This window comes from Rutilus rutilus (assembly GCF_951802725.1).
Source record: "Rutilus rutilus genome assembly, chromosome: 17".
NCBI classification, from domain to species: Eukaryota; Metazoa; Chordata; class Actinopteri; order Cypriniformes; family Leuciscidae; genus Rutilus; species Rutilus rutilus.
In genome coordinates, this window is record NC_140230.1 from 34156479 (window position 1) to 34166834 (window position 10356).

Below are 10356 nucleotides of genomic sequence, written 5' to 3' on the forward strand. Positions count from 1 at the left end.
AAAACAGCCAAACGAAGCGCATTAGCAAGAAGTTTCACCGGGTTCCATGGAAAACCTGGATACATTAGGGACATTTTGTGAGGATTTGTGTTTTCCAGACCTGTAAAAGAGTCATGGAAATTCCTATGGGAAGTAAATACATCTCAGCACAGTTTCAACTTGAAATTTTAAGTTTTAAGTTTGGTCAACTCAAATATCCAACTCAAATATCCACTTAGTACAACTTCACATTTCAAGTTGACTGAACTTAAAATAAAGGCAGCATGAAAACTTTAAGTTGAAACAACTTCTTTCTTTCTTTTTTTTTTTTTAACAGTGCATCCACATACCTTGGAATGGTAATGTTTTCATCTCTTCTCCTCACCAAGGCTTCATGTATTTAATGAAAAATACCGTAAAAACACTACTGTGAAATATTACAACTATTTTCTATGTGAATATATTTTATTCCTGTGATCAAAGCTGAATTTTCAGCATCATTACTCCAGTCTTCAGTGCATGATCCTTCAGAAATCACTCTGATATGCTGATTTGCTTCTCAAGAAACATTGATTATTATTATCAGTGTTGAAAACAGTTGTGCTGCTTCATATTTTTGTAGAAACAGTGATGCATTTTTTTTTTTTTAGGGCCCTTTTATGATAAAAAAGTACAAAAGAACAGCTTGCAAACCAGATTAATTCAGAAATTGGTCTAAAATGATTCGCTAGTGAATTGGTCTGAATTTGAATAACTCAAATGACTTCTTTTCCAGTAAACAACTTCAAGAATCAGACAAAATCAGTCAAAAAGTTTGGGTGCACATATAAAATGTAACTACTTTTAACTTAATACCGCATCTTAAAAAAGAACAGAGATGTGTGAACAACAGGAGATGTGTGCAAACAAAAAAAGATTGCAAGAACGACTCCTGTGCGAACAGCTCCGACCTCTGACCGATGTGAGGTTCTTAATAGACGACACTGATGCTGAAAATTAATAGCTCAAAAACAATGTAAACAAATTCAATAAAAACATTTTTTTTTAAATTCAATTAAAAAAATTAATCAGCCTGCTCCAACAACCAAATCTATATTTAGCCAAGTAACCACATTAAGTTTAGTTTGCAAAGACTGCACATATTGAGAACGGCAAATCTCCCAGAAGAACAGATGCTGTAATTATGACTCTCGTTTAGCGGCCGCTCTCCATCCCCCGTTTCTATAGCCAGGAGCTCTTTGCCTTCTCCTGCCCCCTCACCAGTCGCTCCTCCTCCGCTCCGAGAAGTGGAACCGGATCCTGGCTTTCCTCAAAGAGCACACGCTTTCCTCAGCCTCGGGCCAGAGCTGCCAAGCTGCTCCTTGTAACTCTATCCATCTCACAGAGCGGTGAACGCCCATTCAGCATGTCCCAACAGGGGATAAACCCTCCAGTCAGCACCCGTGACAAAAGCAGGGAGGCAATGATGAATGAGAGGCCATCGACTCGACAAGCTTCACATGCTCGTGGATACCAACCGTAAATTCCTATAGACTTTCTGGGGAATGTCAAAAAACATGTTTCCAACCGAGAGAGGAGCTTCAGACAGCATCTACAGGCCAGCTAAGAGATTATATATGTCATTAATAAGAGGAAAAGATTGATAAATACACTCACACACCAAAAAGATAAAGAGTGATGCAGGGATGACGTATTTTTGTAGGCCAAAATTCGGAAACGTTTTTGGTTACATAAGGTCTGTGGTGAACACCAGCTCTACAACATAAAATGCATCACTAAATCCCTCTTGTGATATTTTTTAAAGCTTTTTCTTGTCTTTAAAAGGCGGTTACTAACAAGTTGCAGAGGCTGTCGGGACACGAAACATCATCAGCCAAACAGGTAAACTCATCTACTGGTCAATCACAGCCTCGTTCTGTTATAACCACGCTCTTGCGAACTATTACAACTCCAACTTTCAGGGAAAATGTTTTTAAACAGACTGAAAGAGTTGACTGAAGCTTACTGACGGTGACGTTGAAGTCATGTGACCATGGTCGTTTAGCTTTTGACTTCTGCCGATTGTCTTTATGCTTCATTCATTTCATCTGTGAAGATTATCATGATGAATGATCATTTCTTATTTTCTGCAATAATCAGAAATGCTTTTTCCTTCAGGTCCTAAAAAAGGCTTTATTTTCTTTATGCAAAATATGTTGATAGTTATGCAAAATAAGCATTGATTTATGTTTGATTTATGAATTGAGAAAGCAATGCAAAACAAGCACTGATATTAAAATTAGCATCACAATGCAAAACATCATAATGGTCCTAAAACAGACGTCATTTTCTTTATGAAAATATGCTGATATTTATGCAAAATAAGAATTGATTTATGTTTACACAAAGCAAGCAATGATTTATTAAGCACTGATATTAAAATTAATTGTCAATGCAAAAATAAATGATAATGGTCCTAAAATAAGCTTCAATTTCTTTATGCAAAATGTATTGTTATTATGCAAAATATGTCGATATTTATGCAAATAAGCATTGATTTATTGTTAACACTTTACAAAAAGGTTTCGGTTTGTTAACTATTTTTTAATCTTTGTTAATGTTAGTTAATAAAACTCATTTATGTTTGATTTACACAAAATAAGCTTTGATATTAAACCAGTATAATGCAAAACATCATAATGGTCCTAATATAGGCTTTATGTTCTTGTTTTTCCAAAATATGTACAGTGGTGGTCAAAATTGATGGCACCCCTGATAGATATGAAAAAAAAAAAGTCTGTAAAAAATAAATCTGCATTGTTTATCCTTTTTATCTTTCATTCAAAAAATTCACAAAAATCTCACCTTTCATTGAAGTAAAAGAATTGAAAGTGGGGGTAAATCACATTATGAAATAAATGTTTTTCTCCAAAACACGCTGGCCATAATTGTTGGCACCCTGTTATTAAAAATACTTTTTGCAACCTCCTTTTGCCAAGATACCAGCTCTGAGTCTTCTCCTATAATGCCTGATGAGTTTGGAGAACACCTGACCAGAGATCAGAGATCATTCCTCCATGCAGAATCTCTCCAGATCCTTCAGATTCACAAGTTCATGTTGGTGCTTCTCCTCTTCAGTTCACTCCACTCATCAGGTCAGGGAACTGGGACGGTCATGGCAGAAGCTTCATTTTGTGCTCAGTTACACATTTGTGTGTTGATTTTGATGTTTGTTTTGGACTGTTTTTTTTTTTTAAACCCTCCCAAACAACATGTGGGGATGTAGGGGTTGTTTGATTTTTTTTTAGGCTTTCTGACCCCCAAGACTCAACTAATCTCTGCAATTCTCCATCTGTGATCCTTGAAGAGTCTTTGGCCACTCAAACTTTCATCCTCGCCGTCCATTAAGACAGTATAGACACACGTCCTCTTCCTGGCAGATTCATGACATCTTTAGTTGATTATAACTTCTTAATTATTGCTCTGATGGTCAAAATGGGGATTTTCAATTCTTTAGCTATTGTCTTACAGCCACTTTCTATTTTGTGAAGTTCAACAATCTTTTGCTGCACATCAGAACTATATTCTGTGGTTTTACTCATTGTGATGGATGATTAAGGGAATTTGGCCTTTGTGTTTCCTCATATTTAAATTCCTGTGAAACAAGAAGTCATAGCTGGACAATGTCATGTTCCTGGTCACCCTGGTGTGCTAAAACAGGTAAATATTAATGGTAATATACTTCAGAGATATTTTTCTCATAAAAAATTCTAGGGGTGCCAACAATTATGGCCAGCGTGTTTTGGAGAAAACCATTTATTTCATAATGTGATTTACCCCCCAATTTCAACTCTTTTACTTCAATGAAAGGTGAGATTTTTGCGAATTTTTTGAATGAAAGATCAAAAGGACAAACAATGCAGATTTATTTTTTACAGCCATTTTTTATCATATTTATCAGGGGTGCCATCAATTTAGTCTTATTTTTTCTTCTTCTTTTAATTCTGAGTTGAAATGTGAACTGTTTTCGTGAAATTCACCCAAGTATCCAAAATGCCACAATGATGCTTCCAAGAACTAGTACTATCAACATTATTTGAGTTTCATAAAGTGTCCTGATACAAACTGCAACTTGAACCAGTGAAGATACAAGTTCAATATTTGACTTGCACGGTTACAGTTGATGCGACAACTAAACAACCAATGGTCGAGGAGAACATATGTAAAGTCAGTTCTTGTTTTTAAGCCCATCAAGCCTAAAGCACACAGCGCTGAACTCCTGCTGAATGCAAATGCAATAATATTGTTCAAACAGATTAAGATGCTGCAACTTTGTTTGATATATAAGCAAAACTTAAGTGCACTTAAAAAAAAAAATGGTGGAGCAATTCTCACTCAAAAATGTTACATCTAATTAAACATGAAAGTTTGAAGTATAGAAAGACTGAAACAGTATTTTCTTGTAAGACGTGCAACAATAATCTTCATTGTATTTACAACTTTGAAAGTGTTTGAACTGGTTTCCAGGACTGCTAACAAGATCTGAGCTGTAAACAATCATTTCCATTATTTCCATGTTCCCAACTTGGCCAAAAAGCTAAGAAACGGATGACCTAATGCTTTGTACGCTTTGTACACTTACAAAACAGTGCTGTAATGACACCAGAGAAGATACCATGGTATTCAAAAGGCAAGATCAGCCACTGATTCTCTAGAAGAGCCGATCTCTCGTCTGTCAGATTATTATTTAATGGAGCTGTTTATCATGATTAGGTCAGATATGAATATGCATGGCTCTGACAGGAGGCGGCACAGAGGGAAGCCAGAGGCATCCGTGCAAACGCTTCGTAAATACTTAATTCAGCATGAGGCTTTAACAGCAACAGAATAAAGCCTCCATGAATCACTGAAATCACATGCAAGTAGGTCAGAGCAGGTTAATATACATCACTCCACAAACAGACAAGAAATTAACTAAATCCACAACCCTGGTCTTTTTATACACAATCATGTTTTGAATAAAAGGGTTAATTTTCCTAGTACATCAAAATATTCACTGATTCTCAACTTCTTCCTGACTATGTAACGCCCACTTTTGACCATCCAATCAGCTCCTGAGCCTTAAAATAGAGCCCCGCCCACATGTGTCTTTGAAAATACGGTTTGACTTGGAAACATGACAGATTAAAGAAGAGAAATAGGTTGTGTGAACAACGTTTCACATTGACTTTACAGTTTAATGAAACAGCATGCATGAAAAATTATTTGTTTTGTTGCCTGATTTTGCTTCTTTCCTTCATTTTCGACTCCTGCCTAAAGCAAGGTAAAAACACTGGCTTTGCCACCACAGCGCTTCATAAATACCCCGCGGGTTTGGAAACCATCCAGCGCTTCTGACGCGGTGAAATATGATATAACAATAGAAAATTCTAAGCAAAATTGCAGCTATAACACTCATTTCAATACATGCGCTCTGGAAACATACTTTGTTTCTACAGTTATTCATGAGAATAGGCTGAGAAAAAAAAGACTTTGGTAAGATAGAGAAATCAATATGTTGTCAGCAAGCTGGACCTTACTCTAGACCTATTGTGAAACATTATGAACCTGAACAAATAGTACTGTCACTCTGACATTTAAAGGACAAATTCACCCCAAAATGAGAATCTTCTCATCATTTTCTCCCCTTCATGTGGTTTTAAAACCCAATGACTTTTCCTTCCCTCAAACATAATCGAGCTCAAACTAAATGTCCCCACAAAGATGGCAGTAGCCGAAATCCTTTTTTTATCCCCATGAGGAAAACAGCTTATACTAAGTGACGTTTTTTGAAAACGTAAAAAAAGCAGAAAGTTTTCTGTGTTGGGTAGGGTTAAGGGTTAGACAAGGGGAGATAATACAGTAGAAAAATCATTATGTCAATGGAAAGTCCCCATAAAACATGAAAACACAATGTGTGAGTATGGGTGTGGGTGTGGGTGGGTGTGTGTGTGTACACAACTATCTTTGTGAGGACCAGTTTGAGTTTTAGACCACTGGAGTGAGGACAAACAGAGTAAAGTGAGGACATTTTGGCCAGTCCTTTAAAGGCCTGTTTGAGGGTCTTGATTTTAGGGATAAGGTTATAATGAGGTTAAGGGTCGGTTTAGGGTCAGGGGTCGGGTTAGGCACTTAGTTGTGATGGGTAAGGTTAGGGTATGCGGCTAGAGATTGCATGGTGTCAATGAATGTCCTCATAAAGATAGATGTACAAGAATGTGTGTGTGGCTTTCTCATCCCTATGAGGGAGTGAAACTCATTCTGATACAAGAGGTTTCACTAGCACACCAGAAAGAGCTCTTAATGATCATTGATTCACTCAGACAGATTCAGGAACAACAATGCTTCACTATAGCACAGTCAATGTCTGTATTCCCGATATCAAAGCATATCAGCTGACTGCAAGACAAAAAGTTCCTTTCATCTGGATTCAAACCATCCAGCTTCAAACAACCGGCACAAAAACACAGCAGCAGAAAGGAAGCCTGAGCGCTCTCTGATAAGTGTCAGTTGGGAAAGTGACACATCAGTAATTATCTGTTCATACAGATGTGGATTCTAACTTATGCAGACGAAAAACATAGGGAGACTGGGGCTAGTTGTCACATCGGCTACATCTAAGGGAAAGTTGTCAAATGCGCTTTTATATGCAGTTTTGTTCATAAATGTATAGTTTCATTTCGCATTTAATATGTAAGAACAATAGTGTGACAACATGCCCCACTATAGAGTTCAATTAACTATATATTTTTATTCTTTAGCAATAGCAGTGGAAATATGCTATATGTTTTGCATACCTTTACTCCGACTAATTTATATTGACGTTCACTGGAATAAATGTGACAACTAGCCCCGACTCCCCAATAGCTTCAGGCATCTTCATATCAGTCATGCCTGTTGCTGTTCGCCTCAGATACAAGGCAATTTAGAACAAATTTATCATTTAACAAACACTTTTATCCCAAGTGACACTTATTACAGTCAAAATCCAACAAGTTTCAAACCTACAATCTTTTAGGTTACACAACTATGTAAGAAAATCGTGCTTTGGTAAATCATAATTATAATAAAATTATGTCATGATTAAAAAAAAGTCAACCAATACACTAAAAGATTGAGGCCAAAACTCAATTTTACATTGACTTGATGCATTGAAAAATGTATTTGAACCAAATGAAAATACGCGAACTGCAGGTCTTTTAACCTTGGCACTTTAGGTGAACCAACTGAAAATGTTAAAGTTAACAAAATTGAGTTTTTGACCTCAAATTTTACAGTGTACTATCATATGACATAAGTCATAATTATAAAATAAAGTGAAAATTACGAAATAAAGTCATTATGACAACAAAAGCCGAGTTTCTATGACATTTATATACATAATAATGACTTATTAACTTTTCATCTGAATCAATTGCTGTCAATTTCGATTTTTTTATGACTTAGGGTATGTCATCGTTTTGACTTGTTATCTTACTTTTTATCCCATAAATATGACTGTGTCTGATTATGATTTCCCAAAGCATGATTTTATTTTTCTTATGTGGCATTAATGAGAATCCATACACAACAATAAGAGGCATCCATGCACACATCTTTCTCACCTCTTTGACTTTCTCCCTCCGCTTGAGCGTCTCGGAATCAGATGGGTTTCCCTGGTCCTTCCCCAAAACTGGTTTCAGCAGGCACTTTTTAAACGTCTCGTGGCTGAAAGTGGTGCCGTGTTGGGCGTTAAGAGCGGCCGAGGTGACCCGCTCGTCCCTGGCCGGCAGTTCGTGCGCCCTCGCCGGACTCCACTCCTCCTGCGCTCTACTCCCAACAGATCTCTCCACAGTCCTCGCTCCATGGGTGACCGAGGGCTTGCGGCTCACTTTAGGTTTGACAATCGCCTCAACCCCTTTTAAACCCGTCCGCTGATGCTCTTGATCCACGGGCACCTTTTTGGAAAGCTCATTGTCGGAACCCACGGTCACCGCGGGACTCTCGTTCTTGGAGAGGAAGATGCGCTTCAGACGCACGGAGTCGGGTAGAAAGAAAAGAGCCCCGAAGCACAGAGTTACCAACCCTGACAGGAACAGCAGAAAGACGAATTTCTGAGACAGACGAAGCCCCATGCCCGATGCTGAGACACCGGGTAACTTTCGGAAAACCATTTAAACTCTCAACTTTCGCGTCACGCACGATTATACTGTGGGATACACACAATGTGCGATCAAAACTTCCCTTGTCTCGTGGTTAGAAAGCGCAAGCAACACGGATGTTGTGCAAACTGAACTCTCTCCTAGTCAAAGTGCCTAAATCTTTCTGAATCAATCGATTTAAGAGACCACAGGTGGCGTCAGCACATTTGCGCACAGCCAGAGCGTCATTGAGCATCACTGCAGCTTCCTTAAGTTTCAGTTTCAATCTCATCTGAGAGACCAAATTGAGACTTTTAAGGTCTTATAGCAACAAAATGTTACGCACATCCAAAACAACTGCTTTCAAAGATAATGACGCTCAAGGAGATGAAATTGAAGTAGCATACGCCTGTAATAATATCTACAGCCAAAAGTCATCACATTAACACATAATAAAACGTGCCTGCAGACACACTGCTTTATGGAAATGACAATGGTGCTCAACTAGTAGGCGAAATTAGGCGTTTATAAACCTAAATACAAACCTAAAGTTAAAGCAGCATTTAAGCGGTCAATAATGGCATGCACAGCCAACATGCATCAACGCCTTATATTAAAAGAAGAGCAAAGTGCCTGCAAACACACCAAATATGATCACCTATGAGACCCATAAAGGTTAAGCAGCATTTAATTTGCCTAAAATGTCATGCACACCCAGCATTTATCTGAACGTCTTTATCAAAACACACGCGAATTCCCTACAAACACACAGCTTTCTGACAAAACGCACTTTTAGAAAGTGAAAGCATCGTATGAAATGCCCTGTATTAAAAGGCAAGCATCAACGTGCTTCCACACAACTGCTTTCTAATGATGCTGATGAAGACTCGTGGCCAAACAGCGCAACACTGAAGTTTAGTGACTGAAATAAAACGCATCTCAGCTGATAACCCCCAAAATTGCAACCTCATAGGTTAGCCTACTTCACAATATCTATGTGCGTTTGGCACAGTGCACACCACTCCATCAAGAGCTGGAAAAATACATCCAAAGATCAAGTCAAAAGAGTCCGCGAACCGACGAGACAGAAATTCGGTCCAAGTGTTTCTAAAAACTGTAGCTTTATGCGCCGTGCACGCGCTCAACTCTTCTGTGCTCCGAAAGTCTACGTCCAATGCACGAAGAAGGATGTTTGAGCTGATAAAGCGTGATCGACAGATGGATGGGTCATTCTTCGGAAATGTAATCTAATGAAAGCACGCTGTATCTTCCCATTACTGCGCGTTCTCTTCCGCGCTCGCCTGGTTTATCACCAGAGAAGGACGGAAGAAAACGCACGCCGATGAACGCGGGTCGCTGCGGGATATTCTCTCTGTAGACGCGTTGAAATGAAGCCGTTGCGATCCGCACAGAAGCTGAAACAGAGCTCGGTGAGTCTCGGAGATCTGGGCGGTCTGCCGCAAACGCGTCTGATCAGCAGCAGCGGTGAGCGCGAGCGAGTCATTACCGGCGCCGCGCGAGAGCGCGCAACCGCGGGCTCATACATCCATCGTGTGGCGGGTGTGGGTATCGTTTTGAAGAAACTGGTTTCCACTCAGTGAAAAAAAAACTGCATTTGTATTTACAGTGGGAAACCTGAGTTTGTTTTCATTTTCAGTTCATTTTGGCGATTTGGCCCAAGTGGTGCTCACTGTAGAGTCAATGACGACCAGCTCCTCCTCTCTGGACGTCTAATGGGAGGAGTAAAGAGTTATGGGAGCTTCACCCATTAGGCCCAATTTACATTCAGAGAGGGGGAGCTGGACGTGTGCTCTTAAAAATAAAGGTTATTTATTGGCATTGGTTCCATGAAGAACCTTTAACGTTCATAGAACCTTTCCATTGCACTAAAAAAAAATGCTCTAGATTATTAAAATGTTCTTTGCATTAAGGGTCTTTATTTTAAAATGGTTCTTTTTTTATAAAAAAAAGAACTGTCAACTTAAAGGGATAGTTCACCCAAAAATGAAAATCCAGTCATCATTCACTCACCCTCAAGTTGTTCCAAACCTGTATGAATTTCTTTCTTCTGCTGAACACAAAATAATATATTTTGAAGAATATCTTCATACATTTTTTTAACACTCTCAGAAAAAAGGTAAAAAAGCTGTCACTGGGACAGTACCCTTCAAAAGGGTTCTAATATGTACCATTAGGTACTAATATGTACACTTTTGGTACCAATATGTACCTTTGAGGG

The 10356-nt window shown here is 38.7% G+C and overlaps 1 protein-coding gene across 2 annotated transcripts in view; it reads right to left on the reverse strand.

Moving 5' to 3' along the window:
* LOC311276138 (mannosyl-oligosaccharide 1,2-alpha-mannosidase IA) overlaps positions 1 to 9631 on the reverse strand; it is a 209589-nt gene extending 199958 nt beyond the window's left edge. Inside the window, exon 1 of one of the 2 annotated variants that reach the window (XM_084385674.1) lies at positions 7602 to 9631. In XM_084385674.1, coding sequence (XP_084241800.1) covers positions 7602 to 8150 — 549 coding nt within the window. In that variant the 5' untranslated portion in view covers positions 8151 to 9631. The remainder of the gene's footprint in view (positions 1 to 7601) is intronic. The other variant, XM_084385673.1, reaches the window with a different exon arrangement.
* Between the last annotated feature and the right edge of the window lie 725 nt (positions 9632 to 10356).